This window comes from Pantherophis guttatus, chromosome 9 (assembly GCF_059756535.1).
Source record: "Pantherophis guttatus breed Tessera chromosome 9, ASM5975653v1, whole genome shotgun sequence".
In the NCBI taxonomy this organism is placed as follows: Eukaryota; Metazoa; Chordata; class Lepidosauria; order Squamata; family Colubridae; genus Pantherophis; species Pantherophis guttatus.
This window is the reverse complement of record NC_142071.1, coordinates 16,123,292-16,148,507: the sequence shown is the minus strand read 5'-3', so window position 1 is coordinate 16,148,507 and position 25,216 is coordinate 16,123,292. Positions and strand designations below refer to the sequence as shown.

General features: G+C 41.0%; 1 protein-coding gene across 23 annotated transcripts in view; it reads right to left on the bottom strand.

Moving 5' to 3' along the window:
• CAMK2B (calcium/calmodulin dependent protein kinase II beta) overlaps nt 1-25,216 on the bottom strand; it is a 234,194-nt gene that overhangs the window by 29,973 nt on the left and 179,005 nt on the right. For 9 of the 23 annotated variants that reach the window (XM_087876045.1, XM_087876043.1, XM_034436925.3 and 6 more), the window contains exons 7-15: nt 21,976-22,078; nt 21,784-21,867; nt 20,641-20,735; nt 19,696-19,818; nt 18,812-18,895; nt 12,165-12,207; nt 9,812-9,892; nt 1,049-1,089; nt 610-681 (exon numbers count right to left, since the gene is read on the bottom strand). In XM_087876045.1, coding sequence (XP_087732171.1) covers nt 610-681; nt 1,049-1,089; nt 9,812-9,892; nt 12,165-12,207; nt 18,812-18,895; nt 19,696-19,818; nt 20,641-20,735; nt 21,784-21,867; nt 21,976-22,078 — 726 coding nt within the window. The remainder of the gene's footprint in view (nt 1-609; nt 682-1,048; nt 1,090-9,811; nt 9,893-12,164; nt 12,208-18,811; nt 18,896-19,695; nt 19,819-20,640; nt 20,736-21,783; nt 21,868-21,975; nt 22,079-25,216) is intronic. The other 14 variants (XM_087876046.1, XM_087876039.1, XM_087876044.1 and 11 more) reach the window with 2 other exon arrangements.

The following is a 25,216-nucleotide window of genomic DNA, read 5'->3' as shown; positions in this document are numbered from 1 at the left end:
TATTTCTCAGAATGACTGATGAGACAAGGTGTAATTATAAGACACTCTTGTTTATTCTTTCTGACCAAGAATAAAAAGAGGCCTTTGTTTTTCTTTTTTTGAGGACGAGGTGGGGAATTTTTTTTTTTTTTTTGGATTGTCTGCTGGGATATAAGACAGTATTAATTTGCAATTCAAATATCCTTATCTTGTGCCTTGTATTATTGAATGGGAGAACCCAATCAATGTGGAATACACTGCGGCTTAATTTTGTTACCAGGAAGCAAATTAAACATTTAAAACTGCACTAGATCCTAGGTAGCAAGATCAACTGAATGGGGTCTTCTGGTTTGGACTGCCTAAGAAGTAAAATATATATATGGAGGATAAGCAGGAGGACCATGAATAAATTCTGAACTGTCTCCCAACAATGGAGCAAGAATAGCATGAAACAATTTAGGGATTCACAACGGTATCAGTTAGAGGCAGAACACAGAGTTGAAGTCCTTAAATCATGTATAGTTGTATCAGCAAGCATTAAAGAGCAATTATAGCAGCAAAACCACAGGGAAATCAGTGTCCCAAATGTTTTGTATAAAAACAGAAATAAAAATAGAAGGGAAACTGTACCAGTGCGGCTGGAGGAAGGGTTCCTTTTGGACTGGTAACTCCGGTGCTGCCTTTGGTGCTGTTTGTCTGAGGCTGTATCAAACATACACATTTTTGTCAATGAAGAAAAGAACACAAAACACTTTTCATTCAGATAATCCATATCAAGGCCATTTAAACTCATAAAGGGTGCATCATTTCATGATTTTACCTAGCAATTATGTACAGATAAAGCTTTGGAGAATGGGCCCTCCTTTCACCGTGGTTCAGAGGGTTTTAACTTATAGAGAATAGAAAAGTACTTTCATTTCTACCATTTAGCTACTTTGCTAATTGAGTTTCTGAAAACGATTGTGGGTTTAGAGCAGAATAATCTCTCCCTTTAATACGGCACAAGCCCAAATCTTTCCCTGGTTTTCTCTTTCATGGAATGTTCCACAAAAACCAGAAATATATTTACCTTCACGCCGTCCGCTTTCTTATTCAGTAAACTTTTAGCTGCTGCATAAAGAGGGAAGAAGAGATTTTAGTGGTAACTCTCTTGTTATCTTGAGAAATACTCTGCACTGTCTAAATAGTCCTTCCCCCTACCCCACCCCCAAAAACAGTTTCCCCCATCCAACTGCTAAAAGGCGACTTGAGAACAATGGCTAAGCCCCAACATCTCCAAGCCAGAAGTAGACTTACAGATGAATAAGTTTCACCAGTGGGCAACCTCCCAAAAGCAGGGAGGTCAGTAATGGGTCTGCAATAATACAAAAGAGTGGAAGCTTTGCTCAATGGTATTTTAGTCACTGTTGTTTCTCAAATTGCCATTAGCTTGGCTTAGGCACACATTATTTGCCCAACCACAAGGAGGGTGTCTCTGTACAGCAGTGTTCTGTTTAACAAAGCAGTAGTTTGAATAAAGTGGGACAGGATCCTTCTATGGAGAAATTCCCCAAGCATTCCTTCTCCCCTTTAGCTGAACTTGCAGAAGAACATAGACAGCTTCTTGAATACTAATTTTGTGCTAATAGCTCCAAGACCTATCCTAAGTATCTACTCATTTTAGAGACGCTGACATTTGCACTGAATATGCTAGATCTTTTCAACAGAATTGCATACAGGTTCTTTTCTTTTTGAAATAAGGAATATCTGTCTTTCTTATACTAGGTAAATCTTCAAGACAACCTTGAATCTTGCAGATGCCCCTATAACTATCTTGGCAACAATCTATCTTCTTCTAAGGTGATACTATCATCACCATCATGATGCAATCTAGTCCCACAGTCCTAGCATCCCCCAGTAGTTTCCCATTTAGGTATGCCTACAAGTCAGTGTTGATACCTGGTGACTGTCTGGATTGGTCCTTGCAGTTTTCTTGGCAAGACTTTTGGGAGTGGTTTGCCATTGCCTCCTTCCTAAGGCTAAGAGAGTGACTGGCCCAAAGTCAGTCTAACGTGGACTAGAACTCACAGTCTCCAGTTTATAGCCAGGTGCCTTAGCCACTACACAAATAGGCTCTCTCCTTTTGCACTGAGAATTTCCAAATTCTTAAACATGAGCTGTAACCCAAGCTGACTCTTGCCAACCAAGCTGTACAATTCTGCTCCTAGCAACAATTTTTATCTTCGAAGCAAGGTTGGAGCTCATATTCTGATTTCTAAACAAGTCACATCTGCTTCTTTACTGAAGCCACTCTATTACAGTCCATTAAGCAAGCTGCATTATTTTCCCATGTGTTAAGATTGTGACATTACGCCCAACATAGCATCAGTCTTTTTTCCTCTGTAATTAGGATTTCCTTGTAAATGGTGGTATAGAATCATTTCATTTCCACCTATATCTCATGAGATATTGATAATTCTCAAAAATTCAATGATTAAGTACTGGCTTCTTATGTCGGGTTGGAGTATGTCATTCAGAGAATATAGATTTCTTGGCCATTGCATGGTTGGTTTTTGTTTTTCTAATTGCTTCTTGTTGCTATTATTTGGCTGAGGAGAGACCCAAGAATGATATGGGGAGAAAAAAAAGCTGAATTGAAATGAAATGCATGGTAAGGCTGAGAGTGGGATTAAGAAGAGTGATAAGAGCAAATGTGGTAGGGATTAAAACTAGAAACCTGGTTATCTGTTATTTGGATCTGGTTACAAGAACTTCTGGGAATCAACAATGCCATGAGAATCCTCTAGGGATTGAACAATTGATGACTATTGTGTTGTATCTGGGCAAAAACCAGGTAATTTGTACAGTTGAATGTCTAGTGTACAGCAAAAGAAATCAAGTTACAATCTATTATTGGATCTACTGTGAAAGTACTATGTCAGATGGAGCACCATCTGCGGAAGAAGATGACTCCCTCTGCTTCTGAATCCCAGTCTTATAACCCTCTTGGTCCCACATTAAGTCCAGTCACCACCATTGATAGTTATTATATCAAAGGCCAGAACTCAACAAAAAGTTTGCTTACCTTACAGAAATTTACAGAAGAGGAAAAGGCGAGAGAGACAGGCAGTAAGGAGGAGGATTGGAGGAGGGATAGGGAGAAAGAGAGGGGGAGAGAAAAAAAGGGGAGGAGAGAAAAAGTGTTGAGACAGAAAGCAAAGCCTTTGGGACAGAGGCCCTGTCTTGACACCAAAGGGGAGTGAAGCAGCAGCACCAGCACCACAGAAGCAGCACCACATACGCACAGGGAGGAAATGGACCACACAATCACCACACTAATGGAAGAATGGGAACTCAAGGATAGAAAATGGACTCCAAGTAAGATGACATCGTTTTCCACAATGTACAACTCTGGAACACCAGAATCAACATCACTCGGGTTTTTTTAAACACATAACTCTTTTTCTACTCTTCCCTTAATGCTAAATATTCTGGCTTGTAAAGGTTTTCTTTTCTTTTTTTCAAAGTTTACCTGTGACTCATGTAGTTCATGATGAAGCGTGGAATTTGTCCTAATAAACTTGATACTCCAAAAGTCAGTCCCTCTCAAACCCATTTGTTGGAACTGCAAACCCCAGAATTCGTGAAATGGGACCAAACGGAGGAATTCCACCCTGGAGGTGGCTGCTAGATTGATGGCAGACTCCATCTCCTTGCTCTCTGTCTTCCACCCATCAATCAGTAGAACAACTTGCCTCCAGAAGTTGCAGGTGTTCCAACACTGGAGATTTTTAAGAAGACATTGGACAACCATTTGTCTGAAATGGTGTTGGATTTCCTGCTTGATCAGGGGGTTGGACAAGAACCGTGATGGCAAATCTATGGCACGCATGCCCAAAGTGGCACACAAAGCCATGTCTCCCTGCACGCACAGCCTTGCCTGTTTATCTTCCGGGTTTCTGGTGTGCATGCGCATACAATGATCAACTGCCCTTTGTGTGCACAGCAGGGCCAAAAACTGGTGTGCACATGCAGGTTGGCCAGCTGATTGTCGGGTGTGCATGCGCATCAGAACCCGGAAGTTCGGCTTTTCTGGAGCGCAGCCCTGACGAGTGTGTGTGCACACATGACATTTCCACACAACCTTTCGGTCTCGGTGCCAAATAGGTTCACCATCCCTCCTCTAGGGCTAGAGTATCCCTACGGTGAGATAGGCAGCAAATAAATTTAACAAATAAAATAAATAATAAATAAATCCCAAGAAGTATGATCAATGGATTGTGTATTGGACTGAGAACATTTTAGTCATATAACGTTCTTGGAAATGACTACAATCATTGCTGCTACCTTTTAGCTTTAAATGGCTTTGTGTATAATATATATTTTGATAGAAACAATATTGGCAAGTTCATTTGTTAAGAGCAAAGATGGGGCAATAGCTGATATATCTCTGAATGTTAGAATTACTGGTCTAGCTATATAGCAATGCCTCCAAATGTAAGAAGAATCTACAACAGAATGTATTACAGTTTATTATGCCGGGTGCAGAAGAGGAAATTACAGCTGTTCTTCAATATTGCTATATCTCTAGCAGCATGCAAAGCCTCAAACACCCAAAAAGAAATGCAGAAAATCTGTTTATTAAGGATATAGCCAATATTCCCCTAGTTCTCCTTCCTTCCCCTAGTTCTTCTTCTTTCTGATCAATCCAAATGTGTTACGGAGAATCCTTCACATCTGCAAGAGATTTATGAGCTATGTTGAAAGGTGCTGTAAAAAGGAAAGGAGGAACGTGCTTTCATCAGCAGACAAATAGCACTGGATCCAATTCGATATCCTTTGTTTTTAAGCCACCATAATCAAAACAATGAAGCTGACCTCAAAGAGTACTTGGAAAGTACACAAGATGACTTTCTCCTCACCCCATCAGAAGGAGGTAGAATATTATCATTGTATCTTGATTTTGTCAGAAGTTATGTCAGCAAATCAGTATTTTAAATGAAGGTATTTTCCTTGGACTGGGTCCAGGAGCTTCAGCTGTTGGATAATGCAGTGGTCAAGGTGTTGGGTGGTGCATCCAGCTATGTGCATAATTGAAGCAACTGCAGTATTGGCTGCCAAGTAGCTATTATGCCAGATTCAAGGTGGCATTTTTGCTATATAAGACACTAAAAAAATCTGGACAAACCACTCAACACCATTACAAACCTATGGATTGCTGAGGTCATCAGAGAAGTCTTGCTCTTACAGACAAGCCTCCCTTGTGGCCACCTGAACTTTGGTACCATTTCCTCCGAACACGAGTCAAGAGCCCTTCAGCATTTGTTATAGACCTCTCTCTTTCCTGTATCAATGTTGGAAGAGTTTTAGTTTAGTTTAGTTTTTTTCCTTCCACCACCTTTCTAATGAATCTGTTTCAACCTTTTTCTTATTGATCTTATTTTGGCCATTTTTATGGTAAGGTGATAGATTGAGAAATAGTATCTATCTATCTATCTATCTATCTATCTATCTATCTATCTATCTATCTATCTATCTATCTCCTCCATCATCATCATCATTTATCTATCCATCTATTTTAAGTGCCCACAGTTTCTTTGGATAGTGGAATGAGTGGCATATAAATTTAATAAACTAAAAAAGTGTTCATGACCACACATATCTCAAAAAGTGATTCTGTGTGGTGTACAGGAAGTGTACGCTACTAAGTATGGAAACAGAATAAAATATATTAAATAATAACTAAATGAAATGGGCCATGGCAACAACTCTGTTGCAAGAAAAAAAAATCAATATTTCTTGTGCTGGCAATTGTTATGAATCCAGTAAAAATCTTGCATTGCTCAGAATTTGGAAGGGAAAAGAATTGTGATAGGAAAAGGTTCAAGAATCATTGACCATTCTTGGATATAGGCATTTTAGTCCCTACAGCAGTCTCTATATTATGTCCAACATTTGGCAGCAATATTTATAATATCTTCTAACAGGCAGAGGACAATAGGAGAAGGGCTTGGCTTCACTCCAAGAGAAGAATCAGAATAGCACATATTAATCATCAACCTATTCTTGTAGAATCAGGAAGCTAAAGAATAATAATACACCTGAGAATTAGAGGACCAAATGCATTTCAAAACGTATGTTGATCAGGCAGCTACCAGAAGAATATATATTCATCTCATGGTTGTCTCTATTCTTGGAGTTTCTTCTACTGCTTCTGTAGTATCAATCCTGTGTCTCTCTCTGAAAATGAGGAACTGGCTACATCAATGTTTCTCAACCTTGGCAACTTTAAAACCTGTGGACTTCAACTCCCAAAATTCCCCAATCAGCTATTACTTATTATCTGGAGTTGAAGTCTTAAAGTTGATAAGGTTGAGAAACAATGTGTTCCAGTATTTCATGTTCAGCATTAGAAAAACTGCTATCAATTATTAATTGGATAACATATTCTTGAATTTCAATTTTAGAAGACGCTAAATTAGAAAAAGAAGACTGGAATATCACGGATGATCACTGCAAAGGTTACAGGATTAACAGAAGCACTTTCTGTGGTAAAGCAAAAATCTGCAATACGTGAAGCAGCTTTAAATAAAAACTGAGAATAAAGGGTGAACAAGAAGACTTGGAGCTTTAAAATATCTAAAATCCTTGCGGGGGCAATTTGCTGAGATGACAATAATAAAAGATGTTACTGGTGATTATGTAGCAGCAGTAGCCATAGAGGCAGAGTGGAAGAATCCAAATGGAATAATTATAACTGTTCCCAAAGAAGAAAACCTACTTATTAAGCCTTTTCTGGATCTTAAAGGAGGCAGTTTTAAGTTCAATACAAAAATGAGCCTTTGTGTCTTTCCTTCATTTAAATTATGGGAGTTGGTCCAATACATGAAAAGCCCTGGGTTGGAGAAGTTTGGAGAAGAATATAATGTACAGCTTTTACACTGTACAACAAGGCACAAAGCAGTAGGATATTTTGCTTTAAAGAATTGGCGTACAAAATCAAGGAGACAGGCAATGCAATAACATAATTTTCTCTTTTGCTTCTTTTTCTCTTTTTTTCAAGCCTGAAATCTTAAGGTGGGTTTTCAGAATGACATTAACTCAAAAGTAACTTAGACCGGTCAAATTACTGCTACCATACAGAACTATCCATCTTGCATGCACATCAGCCAATTTCAGCACATCAGAAGCACTTGTCCGCTGTCTGAGAAGAATTACTTCTAATTCTTCTAGTCAAGGCCCAAATCATGCACCAGGGCTACACAAATTCCATGCACCATTTACCATTTTCACACTATCACAAAACTGGGGTACAGACAAACCTGTGACTACACCAAGCAACAAGAAGTTCTGGCATGAATAAAGCATCAAGGGAAACTTACGTTCGCATGCCTCAATAACTGTCTGGATGGATTAGATATGGAAGAAAGGTGTGCTCCTGGATCCTAAACCCCTTACTCTAAAGCAATGAGCCTCACCTGTTTTCTCCACTCTAAGCTGCATTTCATCTTCAGATGTTTGTAGGAGCATCAAGTATGCTCCAATTTTTGGTTTTAGTTCTCCTACATTTTTCTACTAGTTCATCCATGTTTTCATCTTATCCATAACAGAAAATTACAAAAAATCTATCACTTGGTGCATTGCCTTCGGTTTTGCTTTCATAATCCTTCCAGGGTATTGATTCAGACGCATATTAACCTACCCAAGGTTAATTTATGGCTGAGCTGCAAACCTCTAGTCAAAGGAGAACAGAGTCTGTTTGACTGCATACTTCATGAAGCTTAATGATCACTAGATGTATTTTTATCAATTGAAACCAGTGCCAAGCCATCTTGGTGAAATCAAGATCATCACCAGGTCTTCTCTACCTTGGTGTCTCTAAATCAGGGATTCCCAAGCTTGACAATTTTAAGACATGTGGACAGTTCCAAGAATTTCAATGTGGGAACCCCTGCTCTAGATGTGTTTGTACTCGGGTCCAAGAATTCCTAATCACCCAAGGGTCATGATGGCTAAAAGTTATAGGAGCCCAAATTCAAACCATGGTGTGGTTTCAGGTGATGGAACAGGTAAGCATAATTAGTTTCCTGAGATAAAACTTATTTTTTTTAAGGTTTAAGATTTAAACAGCAAAACAGGGAACAGAATGACCTCCTAGAAAGGATGGGTCTACATCTTCTGCATGCTAACAAAATAAGCCTGATCTATAAATTTACAGTTCTCTTTAGCAAAGGAGAACATCTCCACCAGAGTTCATGCCTGGTTTCAACAGGGAAAAAAATGGTAATTCTCATCATCCTACTGATGCAAAAATTAAACTCCAGAGAAAGTCAAGCTATGAAACAAAGATCAAATTCACTTTGATGCATGGGTGATGCACTGTTATTGCCCAGCTCATGTAGTGCATATTTTTATTAGCACCAACAGGTTCACCTGAGCAAGCAGCAGTCCTTTTTGGGAAAGAATTTAACTCCCAACTCATAACAAATAATTAGCAAAGCAAGAGCGGAAATAGATATTCTTCCTTCTGCATTTCAAATGCTTAAGCTCCAAATCAGACAGGTCAGGCAGCGAAGTGGGCAATGTTCCAAAATTCCTATCAAAGTGTAAAAATCAATTTGTTGGTTGGTTGTTTATGAAAGAACCAACTCAAAAAATGTTGCCAGGGTTAAATGATACTGGAGGAGTTTCACTGCTGGCAGTTAAATGAATACAACATAGCCCTTTTCATGACTGGAAGAGGAAAGAGCTATGTTAGAAATATTAACATATTTGAATTCTGCATGCAAATAAGGAAGTGCATGGGGTCTTTTAGCAAGTATTTCAGCTATAATGAGCTTAACGGTTCTTAAGGCTCTGAAGAACTCTCTCTTGCTCCAGGCAATAAGGCAAGTTCTGGTGTTTGAGGATTCTTGATTTAACCAGGGCAACCTATATGTTGTCACAGTAGTTTTTATCTTTTACAGTTAGTTCTCGACTTACGGACAATCACTTAGCGACCATTCAAAGTTATGATGGACCTTCCTGGAGCTACTTATGACCCAAATTCAAAGTTTTGATGGCTGGAGGGAGGGGAGCCTCCCAGTCATGTGACTGCATTTTGAGCACTCAGCAACCAGCCTGCATTGATGGCATTTGCAGTATCCCTGCAATAGACTATTTAGTTTCAGTCATGAAGACCAACTTAGCAATTTTTGATGAGAAATCAAGTGCAGTACCTCACAATCTCTCCAAACACCTCACAAGTAAGGAAAGTTGGGGAGGAGGGAGGACAGACCAAATGACAATTAGATGCATTCATCAGGCAGTCACCCTCTCTCCTTTTATTAAGACTACCACTGTTCCTCATCGTTTCCATGTTCTATTGGATGTTCCATGTTGTTAGAGTAATAGCCTCAGGTGGTATTTAATAATATATGGTAATATATTTACAAAATACGCTAAAATAATATCCACCCACCAGATCCTCAACTTCTAACAACAACACCACTACTTAGCCTGCAAAGAGTGCATTTCCTTTCCTGTCATTGGTCTGCAACTTTCATCCTGTTTTATACAATGTCTGGAGACTGCTGACTTGCAACTTTCACATTAGCTGATTTCAATCCCTTCCTGTAACATTTTCATGACCATTTCTAATCACGACTGAATGGAGCGCAACAGAACTGACACCACTAAACAGACAGACTTCTACAGAGAGAGCCCTTGTTTGGGCTCTTTGGAAGTGAAAAGGCTAGCCCTGAATCTTACAACAGGGTGGGATGAAGTGTTTTGGATGGATGACACAACATGCACTCAATATTTCAAAATGAGAAAGGGGAAAGTGAGGAGGATCTCTTCCGGACATGTCTACCTTGCTCCACCAACCCAATGGTGGCACCGGAGGCTGCTGCTGCTGCAGACATGGTGGCAGGAGCGGTGGTCTGTCTGCCCACTGTTAGCACCAGAGTGGAAAACAAAGAAATAAAGGACAGCAAGTAGGAAAAGGGATGGGGGAAAGAGTTAGAGAAGAGCGGAGGCAGAGAGAGAAAGAAAAAAGAAAAGGCAGAGGGAAAGTAAGAAGGGGAAAGAAAGGAGACAAAGGAAGCAGAACAAGATTAGAGTTAAAGTTGAGATGAAGAGACATGACTATTGGTAGCAAATGTGCATTCACTTTTACACAATCCATGGATCTTTTCCATCAGATCAAGAGTTATTATTATCTTCTTTCTCTGCACTGGAAGCCCATTAACTGTAGGGAAACCCTCGGTCCTCGTTTAGGCTCATAACTTTTGAAGATGCTCTAAAGTACTCATTCTGCTACCGAGTCCTAAAAAGCATGATGGCTAGGAAAGGCTTCTGTAGGAGCAGGATTAATAAAATGCAAGTGGAATGAACAAGGTCTGCTGAACATTAAAGTCCTACTGTTGCGGTTGAGAATTCCTAGATGTTACTAAAGCATGGAATGCAGTATGGGAGCCATGCACCTCTTCTGCTGTTGGCTTCCTGAGCTTCACTGATGTATTAAAACACAGCAGTCATCTTTCTTCCACTTCTGGGGTTTCCTCCACTATGATTCCGAACCACTTAATGGAAGACACACTTAGCAAGGAATGCTTAAATGCCAAGTTCGAAAGCCTCCAAACCAGAAAATACTGTGATTCCAAAAAAATTTATGGAATTTGGAAATCACCATAAAATTACTTAGGAAGAAGTAAAAGAAACTCATGGCAGAACACAGGTGCTTTCTAGCCATCATCTGTTTTCCAGCTGGGAGGATCAGGCCGCCATTAAAATCCAGTAGCTTACCCAGCTATAATTCCAGGAGATCCCATCAATCCCCTGGCTAGCAACAGGCCAGGAGTAGAACAAAAAAATTGAGATTTATTTATTTATTGCTGAAGATCACTGCTTCTTTCAACATTTTTACCCATCTTCCTTCTTCCTCAATGTTTTCAAAATGCTACAGCTTCCCAGGCACTTTGTCAATCAACACCCAGTTTTTTCCCAGAAATTCCTGCATCCTGAGTAAGATAAAACCTCCTTGTCGATGTTAGCATAGTATATCTTTATCTAGAACTAACAGCCCTTTACAATCCCTGCTAGCTGCAGAATTTGAGTTTTCGAGGTGCAGAAAATGGATTGTGCTGTGATTTGCTGGAAATTTCATAGGGCTTTGATTAGGCCCATGAACAGTGATGGGAAAAGAAACCCCGCAGGAGAGCAAGGAAGGAGAGACAACAGTAGGGGTAGACTATTGCTTGAGGCATCTACTCAGCCATCTTTAACGGTGATTTTTTAAAGAAATCAGATGCGTTTGTTTCCTCTTTTTTGGCAGGAAAAGCAACTCATTTCCCATAGTAGGAAAGTACTTGGCTCTTTTAGAAAGTGTTTCCAGGATGGATGTCCATTATGAACTAAGACCCACAGATGGAACAAGCTCACTGCAATTCTGCCTCCCCAGGCCAAGCCAACTCGAAGAATTAATATGCTACAGTCCAAAGCATGCACCTTCTCAAGATTCCCCTTCCAGTTTCCTTTCCCTCTCCAACAGGCAAAACTAAGGAAACAACCTAGAGAATCTGCCCTACTTAAACCTGGAACAGTTTTAGAATAACAAGAGGACTGTTTCAGAGACAGAGGAAAAGGACTTGGGGGAATTTGCAACAACTCCTGAAAGTTCTGTGGTAGAGTCAGGATTAAAATGCATTCAAGCTAGGTTAATATAAGGAGGAGCCTGAGAAATGTAAATTGAGGACAGTTTGGGGGGCAGAGGAGCCACACAGAAAGCCTGCATGGATGGGTATCCCAGTGCTAAAGCATCGAATACAGACTTTGGCTGCATTTATTTAGGACAATGAAGGAGGAGAATAGATCCACAGGAAGTTTGGCAGGGCTCACGAAAGCAAGCTTGTTAGAAGGCCTTTGGTGGCCATTCAGGGTTTTTTTCCCTGCCTTTTGAATCACTGATGAATAAATAAAGTTTGGGTGCTACCTCTGGTCCCAGCTTAACCTTTCTGATGATAATACGGTCATGCCAAAGAACATAGAGCATTAAGAGAAAAGGGATGAATGTCACATTTCAAGACTGAGACTAAATAATAGTGGTTTAGAAGAATTTCCTTTTGCTTGCTTGCTTCATTTTAATTAAAGGAGGTTTGGAAAGCACTAAGGTGTATTTTTTTTAGGGTTGTCATTTAAGCAAAGCAAAGCAAAGCTTTTCTCACCTGAAAAGTTTCTTGTTGCCAACATAGTAGTTAGAATGGCACCCTAAAAAGGAAGAAAGCAGAAAAAAAGTAAATAGATGTAAAAAGAAAATTCTTGAAAGAATTTTAAACACAAAGGAAAAAAGTGAATAGAATTTATGTAGCATAAACAAAGAAAAAGCAATGCACCAAATCGTTTTCTGTGTTCTTAAAGTTCTATGGGAAGAGGTGTTGTTTAATCTACTGTAGCCTTTTTGAGATATTTATGTATCAGTAGAAAATTGTGTGCTAGATATTGTTCAGATCTCAAAGGATGACAGCAAATCTCAACAGTTATGTTGGTACATCACTGGACATCATGTTTGTATTCTAACATGACCCTATGCCCAGTACAGATAGCCCTTGGCTTATGACCACTATTGAGCCCAAAATTTATGTTGCTAAGTGAGATGTGTATTAAGTGAGTTTTGTCCCATTTTACGAACTTTTTTGCCACAATTGTTAAGTGAATAACTGTAGTTATTAAATTAGTAACACAGTTGTTAAGTGAATCTGGCTCCCTCATTGACTTTTTTTAAAAAAATTATACACCGCTTTACAGTGCTTTACAGCACTCTCTAAGCGGTTTATAGAGTCAGGATATTGCCCCCAACAATCTGGGTCCTCATTTTACCCACCTTGGAAGGATGGAAGGCTGAGTCAACCTTGAACCTGGTGGGATTTGAACTGCCAAACTGCAGAAGCCGGCAGTCAGCAGAAGTAGCCTGCGATACTGGATTCTAACCACTTGCTTGTCAAAAGGCCGCAAAAGGGTGTCACGTGACCCTGAGACACTGCAACCATCATAAATACGAACCAGTTGCTAAGCATCTGAATTTAGATCATATGATCATGGGGATGCTGTAAGGGTTGTAAGTATGAAAAATGATCATAAGTCACTTTTTCAGTGCCATTGTAATGTCGAACGGTCACTAAATGAATAGTTATAAGTCGAGGACTTCCTGTATTGTCCCTGCTGCCCAGTCAAGTGACAAAAGAAACTGTCATGGATTGCTGAAAGTTTATGTCCACATTTTTCACAGTCCTATTCTTTCAAGCCCATAGACAGGATCTCAAAGGGGGTTGTAATCTATCATTAAGTTCTCACCCTTCTCCATCCCTCTAAAGCACAAAGGGTTATTATCTTCATAATAGGTCTCTGAGTAAAGTCAAGCTGAAATAATAATACTACCTGCCTAAAAAATCATCTGCTGACCTTCACAAATAATGGTAGCCCAAACAGTGGTTCACCAAATTCCACACACTAATATTCTGCCTTTTGTGTTTCTCATTATCCCAGCTGTAATCCACTTAAATAACAACACCATCCCTGAAATAGTGAGTTCTAAAATGAAAATAAAACTAATATTAAAAAGATAACACAAGCTGGCTGTTGCCTCTGTCTTTGGAAGGTTTACCGACTAAACTGAAATAAAGAATGCAAACTGAGATGCGTCTAAAACATGATTCATTGAAGAATAGCAGAAAAATCTCCCTAATTGCTAAAAAGAACTACTAATTTAATGAAGATTTTCTGAAGTGGATTGTTGATTAACATTAAAATCTTTGCAGAAAAAGATTAATATAGATAACATGCTGTTGGGCAAAAAGAAAATAATTCCATTTCTTTTCATTATAGCTAACCTTTGCCATGCTTGGAAAGTTAAAGACATCTTGTCAAATAAATCAGATCAATTAGTATGAGGCCTGGAGAATGTACGGAAGATAAATGCTTGTGCCCTAAGCTGCCTATTGTAATACTATCACTTTTCCAATACATGGAATATACGTGAAATAATGTGTAACAGACATAGAATTATCAGGTAATGAGTGCATTGTAATGAGAAATAGGCTACTTTTAGAAAAGAAACAGATGTCTAAATTTTGGGGCAAATTTCAAAATTATCTCTAACATGTCCTGAAGGATAATCATTTTTATTTGCCTCACTAATGTCTCTCTCATCCAAAGCAGGAGCAAAGAGTTTTAATTTGATTTTAAAACCAATGAAGAACTGAAGGCAGCTTCTCTTGCTAACTTAAATATTCCATAAACTTCATCTCTGGTTTATCTTGTGTGTCAAATTTCATATTGGCCTGTTAGGAAGGCTGCATGTCTGTTTCCCGCCATATGAATATACTATATAGAACAGGGTTGTCCAACTTTGGCCAGTTTAAGATTTGTGGATTTCAACCTTCAGAATGCCCCAGCCAGCATGGCATGGCTGGGTGGGGAATTCTGGGAGCTGAAGTCCAAAAGTCTTAAAAGTGGCCAAGGCTGGACAACCTTGGTATAGAACAAAAACATAACAGTGGGACTCTCACATAGACATTATTTCCTGAGCCATGAATGGGTCATTTCGTCCTTAGAGGATGGATGTTTCTCCTTCATTTCATTTAATCTACTCTATGAGATTCCCAGAAAGCTCCTTCATCTTCAGCCTATCAAAAGGACAATGTTATCTTTTCCCAGCCTTAGTCCTTCCTGTTCTGATGGAAACATAGCTGAGAGAAAGGCTTAAGTCTTCACAGTCTTTCTCATACAATACAACTGTAACTTCAGCTACTATCTGTTTGTCCATCAACTGCTTGCTCTGGTGGGGCCAAGAGACATTGGGGACTAAGGTCTTTGTGTGTTGAATAAAAGATGTGGCAGTCAACACATTTGGGGTACAGGTGATGTCCCTATATGCTAGATGCAACCTGGCATCAGGAACATCAACTACTAAACAATGCATTCAGTCTACTATTTGTGTGTCGAGACTGGCTTTGAATTCAGGAAATCAGGGCCGAAACATCTGGCCTAAAGTTTTACTTTCCTTACATATAATTTTATTCTCTATCATCCATTTTCACTAACAGTTATATAAAGGATCAGTGCAGCTATGCTTGCTTTTCTAAAGATCAGTATTATTGCCAGAAAACCAATCTGAGCTGTCATGGTTCAAAACATGGCATTACTTCTGTTGCCTTTATAAGAATTATAATAATTTTAATTAATGTTTAATTAATTAATGCAATTAACCTTAGATGGCAGAAAAAAAGTTGTTCAACCTCATCCTAACCAAAAAGCTAATCAGGTATTTTCTACTGTTTTATTCTGGTTTTAACAAAAGGTACAGGGTTCAGAAAGAGAAGATTCAGTATTTTTATCATTGTTATTTCTATAAATAACCCCAGACCCTGGAGTTCAGTCTAGGCTGTTGATCACGTACCTCTCCCCCAGCTGTGTGGCCTCAGCCCTGCCCGCACTATTAGATGTCTTAGCCGAATTGACGGTAGAACTCCCCAACCTTTTGGTTGTGGGAGATTTCAATCTGCCATCGGCCAGTGAGTCATCTGAGTTGGTGCGGGAGTTCATGACCTCCATGACGGCCATGGACCTGACTCAGATTGTACAGGGCCCAACTCATATTGGAGGACACACACTCAACCTTATTTTTCTCTCTGGACAGTGGATAAATGATCGTGGGGAGGGGACTTTATCTACTGACCCTCTGTCATGGACCGATCATTCCCTCCTTAGACTCGACTTTTCCTCCGCCATCCCCCATCGCAGGGGCGCGGAACCAGTAAGATGGTTCCGCCCCAGGCGCCTGATGGAACCCAAAAGTTTCCTGATGGAGCTTGGGTCATTTCCCGCCTCCTTAGCCCACAATTCATCTGAGACCCTTGTTGCGGCCTGGGAACAGGCTGCGGTGGGGGCCCTGGATCGAATCGTGCCTTTGCGGCCTCTGATCCGACGCAGATCCCGGGCGGCTCCTTGGTTTACCGCGGAGCTCAGGGAAATGAAGCGTCGGAAAAGACACCTGGAGGGTGGTTGGAGATCCTCCCGATCCGAGTCCGACCGAACACAACTAAGAACCCATATTAGGTCTTATCTTGTGGTGATGGAAGTGGCGAAACGTAACAGGGCCTAGTCTTGGTGGAGACATCTGGGTTGAGTTTGAGCCTGTTTCATTGGATGACGTGGAAAGGATTATGGGTAGGCTGGGGTACATGTTTACTGGACCCTTGTCCCTCCTGGCTAGTTTCGGCAGCCAGGGAGGTGATTGGAGACTGGATCCAGGCTGTTGTCAAGGCTTCACTAAAGGAAGGGGTCTTTCCCGCTGCGCTTAAAGAGGCGGTGGTTCGACCCCTCCTTAAGAAGCCTAACCTGGATCCTGACGTACTTAACCACTACCGTCCAGTCTCCAACCTTCGCTTTTTAGCGAAGGTTGTTGAGTCCGTGGTGGCACAGCAATTCCCTCAATTCCTGGAGGAAACTGACTACCTGGATCCTTACCAATCTGGTTTCAGGCGTGGCCACAGCACGGAAACGGCATTGGTCACCCTAGTAAATGATCTCTGGCGGGCCAGGGATGGGGGTTGCTCCTCCATCCTGGTCCTTCTTGACCTCTCAGCGGCGTTCGATACCATCGACCATGGTATCCTGCTGCAGCGGCTCAGGGGGATAGGGTTAGGAGGCACTGTTTTACAGTGGTTCTCCTCCTATCTCTCAGGCCGTCTGCAGTCTGTTTGGGCGGGGGGTCAGGGATCCTCCCAGAGGCCTCTCACTTGTGGGGTGCCTCAGGGCTCGGTTCTCTCCCCTCTGCTCTTTAACATCTATATGAAACCGCTGGGTGAGATCATCCGTGGTTTTGGGGTGAGGTATCATCAATATGCTGATGATACCCAGCTTTACATTTCCACCCCGACCACCCTAGGGATGCCCTTTCCGTGATGTCCCACTGCCTGGAAGCGGTGCGGGTTTGGATGGGGAGGAACAGGCTTAAACTCAACCCTTCCAATACTGAGTGGCTGTGGATGCCGGCATCCCGGGATCTGGAGATTCCATCCTTAATGATCGGAGGTGAAACCCTTGCTCCCTCCGATAGGGTCTGCAACTTGGGTGTCCTCCTGGATTCTCGGCTGTCTTTAGATGACCATCTGACGGCCGTAACCAGGGGGGCCTTCGCACAGGTCTGTCTTGTGCGCCAGTTGCGCCCGTTCCTAGACCGGGATGCCCTCGCCACAATCACTCACGCCCTTGTTACCTCTAGGTTGGACTACTGCAACACCCTCTACATGGGGCTGCCCTTGGGATGTGTCCGGAGGCTTCAGCTAGTCCAAAATGCAGCCGCGCGGGTAGTTACGGGGGTGTCTAGATACTCCCGTGTAACACCTCTCCTGCGTGAGCTGCACTGGCTACCGGTAGCACTCTGGATACGTTTCAAGGTGCTGGTGCTCACCTATAAAGCTCTTCATGGCTTAGGCCCGGGGTACTTGCAGGACCATCTCCAGCCGTTCTCCCATCGTCCTGTGCACTCTCACAGAGTCAGCCTCCTCAGGGTGCCGTTGGCCAAACAATGTCGGCTGACGACCCCCAGGGGGAGGGCGTTCTCTGTGGGAGCCCCGACCCTCTGGAATGGATTGCCCACTGAGCTCAGGACAGCCCCCGACCTTCTTTCCTTCCGTCGCGAGCTGAAGACGTGGCTCTTCCGCCAATTAAACTGATCCGTTTGGGGGTACACTGGTATAATTTTAAATTGTTTTTTAATTGGGTTACTGATTTTAATTTTGTATTGTATTGTGATTTGTATTGAAGTTGTCATTTTGTAAGCCGCCTTGAGTCCCTAGGGAGAAAGGCGGCATATAAATCGCAATAAATAAATAAATAAATAAAATAAATAAATAAATGCTATTTCGTGGGTCTGAATATTTCCCATAGGGAAAAAAAATAAAAGCACTTTACCTCCTTAAGGTAATTCAGTATACAGATGAAATGGGGGAATGGTAAACTAGGAAAGGTGTATCACAAACCTGGATTTTAATAGTAAATAATAAGAGAACTGGTGATTTTTACAATAAAAAAAAAGAACAGTGAGCTCACATCAATATTTTTAGATTTTAATGAGGAAAAATGATAGAAAGATGCATATAGACACAATTAGATGTACGGATATGTTGAAGATGGAAATATGATTGGGTATGACAAATCTTAAGAAAACTCCCTTTTATGAACCTGTAATCCCTTAATTCAGGGTAGAGTTGGGGCAACTGAAGGGAGCTGAACATTTACTGGCTGGATGCCCTTCCTGACACCACGTAGAGTTCGCAGCAGATATTTGCATATCTTAAGAACAGCAGCCCAAAAGGTGAAGACATCACAAAAACCAAAAGAGTAGAGAAGTTGAGAAAGTGAAAAACAATCATATTGAAGGCAATGGAGAAAGAAACATTGGAATAGGGAAAGGCAATGAAGAGGCAGGAAGAGTCAAAATAAATTGAACAGACGACTCAGTCAACTCGTAAGAGGCAAAATCTAAATTGAACAAAACATGGCAGGTCAGAAATGAAACCTGTGATTACAGATAAAATAATTGAGAAGGTTAAAAAGATAGGAAGATGATGACAGAGAATATGAAGAGGAAAAGTTGTAAGCTGATGCAAAAGAAGTTAAATCTGTTCAAAAAATGATAGACAGTAAAGAAAAGCCATCTTTATAAGGTGAAGGAAAGAGACCAAGGATGTTGATTTATATTACTAAGGACAGAATCAACAAAACTATTTCACTTACAGGACCCACAAGAGAGATACGGCACGGAAAGTCCTTATGCATTTTCATCTTCATATCCCCTTAAATCGCTTACCTTGAGCTTCCTTCTTGCATTGAACTTTTTCAGACACTCTACAGTCTCCTGCCTGTGCATCATTGAGGCCACTGTCGAACGTTGCTGCAAAAAGAATATTACAAGACATGAGTGTGAGATAGGGAAGCCAAGAGCAAAAGTCTAAAGCGTTTGGCCTGGCATTAAAAAAAAGTGCATGCAGAAACAAGTGGGGGGGAGGATTCAACAAAAAGGCAAGGTGAATTGGGTTTGTGGGGAAACAGAGACAGACTCTATTGCCCTCCTGACCTGCTTCGGTGTATCTAATACATGCAGGTTCCTAAAACAGCTTAGGTACCAGTTAGTCATATTGAGCGCACTGTGAAGGAGGTCCTTGAAGCAGTCCATGGAAAGGTGGTTGTAGTATCTGCCTACTCAGGCAGTTTCCCCAGCACCATGCAACCCATGGTTCTGCAGATCCCCAATAGTAACATATGTAAGTCAGCTTCTTGGAGAGGAACATTGGTATCACTAACAATAAGATTAGTCTAAACAAACTGTACAGGGGACAAGTAGTGGGCCTCCTTGTGGCTCAGTGGATCCTCCGTAGATCATCCCTATCTAGCCTCTTCTCAGTGGATCCTTCTTGGATCATCCAAGCTCTTTTAGTCAGCTTGCCACAGAATACTCAAAACAGTGAAGTTTTATAAACAAAGTTATTTAAAACTTCTGCTCAGTAGAGGTACTCTCATAAAAGCTCTTTGGGTGCTTATGCATCCTTATCATTATTTTGCTAATATCCTATCTTAGAAGGTGTAACTATTATAATCTCTAAGGGAACTAATCAAAGAAACTTGGGATTCTTCTAACAATGTTTGAGCAGATAGGTTGAAACTAAGCCACAAGGAACACGCAATCATACTTACGCAGACCCATGGATGTTTCAGAGCTTCGTGTGCTGTGATTCTCTTTGCAGGGTTGATGGTTAACATCTGATTTATGAGGTTTTTTGCTTCAGGAGTGACTGTATCCCATTCAGGGGAAGGAAACTAAGGAAAGACGATATTGCAAGAAGACAACGTTAATATTAAAAGAAGAGGGTCTTCTCTGATCAATTAAGTTGGTATTTCTAATAAAAATGCTAGAGTAACACAAAGACGCAACAGAAATCTGAGGCATGAGCCAAGATTTCATCCACAAATTGCTGTTAAAACTCAATATGAGGCATTCAGTTACAGACATTTTTTAAAAAGTATGTATATATATATATGTATATGATTTATTCCATTTGAATCATTGTTAACATATTTGGCAATATTTTTTTAAAAAATGGACATATTATTCTAAATCAGGCATGACCAACACATGGCCCACGGTCTGCATATGGTCCTGGACAGCTGTTACAAGATCGTAAACTTTTAACATTATAATGTGATTTTTTTAGAGGTAGTTACTATATTATATATTTTATATGAGGCCCAAGACAATTCCTCTTCACTCAATGTGACCCAGGCAAGCCAAAAGGCTGGAGGCACCTGCTGTAAATCATGATTTCTTTATTTCATAAATAATTAGTTGAATACAATACAGCATATTAGGGTTTAAGGTGATGTGTAAAGCCAAGCTATCTATCTATCTTGACAGCTATCGATTGAAGAAAGAAAGAAAGAAACACCCACAAAGCATCCCTGAGTCCTTTTGAAACTCAGCATTCTCACAATCTCAAGGAGACTTAAGCTCCTGCTGAGGAGCTTACAATTAGCCCAATACATGATTTTAAGAAAAGCAACTTCTGAACATTTTTCTTCGGGTAGTAAAACTTCACAGGTTGTAAGACAGAGGGAACACAAGCAAAAGAAACCACTGCTCACATCGTAGGCACCAGCCTTAATCTGTTGGTACAGCTTGTGCTGATCCTCATCCCAAAAAGGAGGATACCCCACGAGTAAGATGTAAAGAATGACACCTGGGTGTGGGGAGAAATGGAACAATAGCAAATTGATAAACAAACAAATGACATGTTGCAATGTGATTTGAGATGGCCATTTGAGTAATCAATCAGCAATAATCTAAACTGAACTAAGTAAGTGAACAGATCCAAATCTTGAGTTGCATACTCTACTCATCCTGATTTGGGACAGGAAGAAAGCAAGCAAGGAAACAAGCAAATGATTTCTGATCCTCATCTTGCAATAGATTTCCAAATTGTAGGCAAGGAGTTGTAGGCAAGGAGTTGCAGGCTACTTCTTTTACCAGGAGTGTGTGTTTGTGTGTGTATGTGTGCATGAGCAAATGGGAGGTCAATAGTGATTGGAACAATTCAGCAAGCAAAAGGACTTGAGAAGCACATCCCATCTAGAGCGTTCACTGGTTTTCAGCAGAAGGTGAAGACCTGGAGCAAGAGCCTTCTAGCCATGGGCATCCACAGATATGGTTAAAGAAAAGTCAACATGCTGACCATAATGGTGTGATTGCCTGGTTTTTGTTTGTGTTGTACATGTGACCCACAAAAACAAATGGAGCTTTGATAGTCCTGCCATCTTCACCCCTTTGACCACAAGGTTTTATATGCTCCATCCAGTCAAGCACGGTATCTGGTGACCACATAGGCACACCCATGTAATTTTCCTGGCAGCCATATGGAACAGAATGTCATCATGCAGCTTTGACTATTTTGCTCATATTAGTGCTAAATGTAGTGTTTATTATTGCAGGGGTGGTTTTTTTTTTTTTTGCTCTGGGCCATCTTCTGTAAGGAGGAACATAAATGTATAGCTATAGTAATATGTGACTTCAATCCTTACCGAAACAATTTACTCTACAAAACTGTCTTCCAGTTTGTCTTCTATCAGAGTTCTATCTGTGTTTATCTTCTACCTGAGTTTTGAGGGCAACACACCAACTTTTGTAAGCTGCTCTGCAGATCAGTGCTGAGCCGTGGACTAAATGGGAAGCCCTCTCTGCACCTCTACGGGCCCACCATGATAGAGCAGAAAGATGTAGCTCTCTCTTACCACATGCCCAGATATCCACAGGTTTCCCATAAGCTTCTTTGCGTAGAACTTCTGGAGAAAGGTAGCCAGGAGTACCTGCAAAGCCTGAGGAAGAAAGCAAAAATTGCCAACACACGTATGTTCACACAACCGTCTGGCTCTACCACACAAATCAAGAAAAGAGGAAGGGAGCATAGTTCCACCAGCACTCACCAAACCAGGCCTGCTGGTCTCCTTGCACCTCAATTGCCAAGCCAAAATCTGCCAATTTCACCGCTGCTCCTTTGCATTTGCTGGCCAGAAGCAGGTTCTCCGGCTGTCGGGATGACCCAACAGAATACAGGGTGACGTTTTCATAGTCATGTATGGTTTGTGGTTAGTTTAAATCAAAAGGGAAGGAGGAAGAAAAAAGAAACAACAACAACCAGTTTGCAGAAGTCGTCAAACATTTGCAATCCTCCCCTCCCCTCCATATAGAGTGAGACAGACAGACCTAGAGAGAACCTATTTAAGTGGAAGATTATCACTAAAACTGAGACACTCCATCGTACAGACCAACTTTGCATGAATGGCTAGTTGTGGACTGAACGGTTTTGACCTCATAACTGAACCCCCTGCTAGTTATTTGCGTGATTTGATTTAGCGACATCATGAGAGATCCAATGTGCTTTTGTGCCAGTATTTCTACCAATGCAATCCTATATGTACTGACTTGGGTACTCAATCCATTGAAGGTGAGTAGGCAAGTTTAACATTCGCCTGTTGGCAGTCCAGGATCATCTCTGCTGCTTGTGTATCTATAACATCGTAGTCTAACTTATAATTAAAGTGAGTGGCATTCATCCAGAATTAGAGGGAGCTATCTTAGCAGGTTCAGAAGCACAGGCTTTCTACAGTTCTAAGTAAGCTGTTTTTAAAATGAGTTTAAGTTGGGAAAAAAGATTCATAATTTATTTTAAATGCACTTCTATGGGGCTATATTGGGAGGGGGTGCACACAAAAACTGCAAGGGGCATAAATAACCACTAGCTTGACTTGCATTTCCTAGCACATGTTTTTTCCACTATATAGCTGTGACTTTAATCTTCTTGATTTGAACCTGGCTCATGATATATAGTGCCCTCCCTACAGCCCTCTTACTGTCCAACCTACCAATACCTCTTTAAAAGGCAAGCTGTGGTACTAAAGAGCTAGCGAGGGCTTTGAAGCATCCATGATGTAATGTTTTGTGTTTACAAATTAGCATTCCAGGGGAAAAACTAATTTCTTGGGAAGATTTGGGAGATAGATTTCACTCCTGCTTGCAATATTGTTTGCTATTCTAGAATTGTTAAAGCGTTTCCTAGCACAGGTAGTCCTTGATTTATGGCCACAATTGAGCCCAAAATTTCTGTTGCTAAATGTTTTGCCCCATTTTTACAACCTTTCTTGCCACAGTTGCTAAGTGAATCAACACAGCTATTAAGGTAGTAACACATTTGTTAAGTGAATCTGGCTTCCACACTGACTTTGCTTGTCAGGTCACAAAAGGTGACCTGAAGTGATCTGAATTTTGATAATGTGACCATGGGGATACTGCAATGCTCCTAAATGTGAAAAACAGTCATAAGTCACTTTTTTCAGTGCCGTTTTAACTTTGAACAGTCACTAAATGAACTGGTGTAAATCGAGGACTACCTGTAGAACATCTTGACGATGCTTCCCTTACAACTTGAGGTTTCGGTTGCATTTAGTTTTGAAGATTCTGAATTCTGACCCCCTTCCTTCTTGCTGGTATCACCCACTCGTTGAAGGGGGTTGGATTAGATCTTTTCCAAGCAAGAAGTATGTAGTGTGATGCTAGATTTCCATCAGATTGGGGCAGACTGGATGGTGACAGGTTAGGTAAGGCTAGATTCACTCTTCCATTTCTCTCTGGTCATGTCATTACTGTAGCAGAATGGGATGAATATGTGTATGTGTGTGTGTGTGTGTGTGTGTGTGTGTGTGTGTGTGTGTGTGTGTGTGTGTATGCAACATCAAAGAGAAAAGGAACATAATGGTGGGTCTCTGTTTCATTTGGTAAACTGAGAACGACACAACAGACAATATTCGACCCACCAAACATGCACAAGGGCTCCCCTCCATTCCATCCTTTGTTTGAATTTCTTTTTTGGATCCAACAAATATGGATTAATAAGCTCCACTTTGCATCCCATTATAGCTAGTGTCCAAAAGGCAATCCAGAGGCTAGCTGCTCAAAAGTTAGCAGACACAGAAGTATTCCTGTTGAATGCATTCCTTAGAAAATGTTGGCAATGTTATAAATTATAGAGAAAAAGAATGTACGCAAGCGTTGGAAAAAGATTAGGAGCAAACTGTGGCTGCCAGTATGCAAACATGCACTGCTGAGTCTATGCACCATGCAACTTTCTTCTTATGGGGTTTAGGAGGGACACCTTAAAAACAAAAGAACTTAGATTCTACAGACTGTACTAATGGGAGGTCCAATAATTATTAAGAGATACCATATATCCCACTGAAAAAAGTAGGGCTTGACATTTAGCTATGCACTTTGGGATGAACATCCTTGAATGGTGTGGGAGAATGAACGGACTTTCAGAAAAAATGCAGACTTCACTACAGGAACCATTTATGTTTCTGTCTGAGATGCAGGCAACACAGACTCATCCCCAACAGCCTGCACCTGTGTTCAACAGTGAAGGGCCACAGGGCAGAAAACATCCTGCAGAAAACCCAGCTCCACAAAACAGTCCTTTCAACAGTTCCAAGAAGGCTCCACACACATTTGCACTACTCAGGTGACCCTGAGGACACAGACAAACTTCCAAGTGGCCTCAACGACTCTCTAAAAGAATGCAAATGACCAGCTGTCTGCAAGGAGTATAAATCCTTCCGTTCTCCACCATCCAGTCAGAGCTGAAGAAGCTTCTTGGATGAGGAGCAAAACATCTTCAGAGAAAAACAAGGAAGTCCAGTTGCCTCTTGAAAAAGCACATTTAGGACAACCATGACCTGGATGACTGAGAAACTCCATAGAAATAGGGCTTGATATGCTCAAGTTCCTTCTAACTAGCCATCAATTCACAAACACCATTACATCACTTTGAGACAAGGAAGATCATCACCCCACTTGGAAGGGTCCCAAAGGTGTTTTTTTCAAAAGGGAACTGGACTTCCTTTGTTTAACATTGAAGACATTTTGTTTCTCATCCAAGAAGCTTCTTCAGTTCTGACTGAATGGTGGAGAACGGAAGGATTTATATTCCTTGTAGTCATCTGGTTGTTAGCACTCTTTCTGAGAGTAATTGAAGCCTCTTGGAGGTTTACCTGTGTCTTCAAGGTCACCTGAATAGTGTCAATGGGCATGGAACCTTTTTGGAACTGCTGAAAGAACAGCATTCAGTTAGAACTGAAGAAGCTTCTTAGTTGAGAAGCAAAACATCTTCAGGGA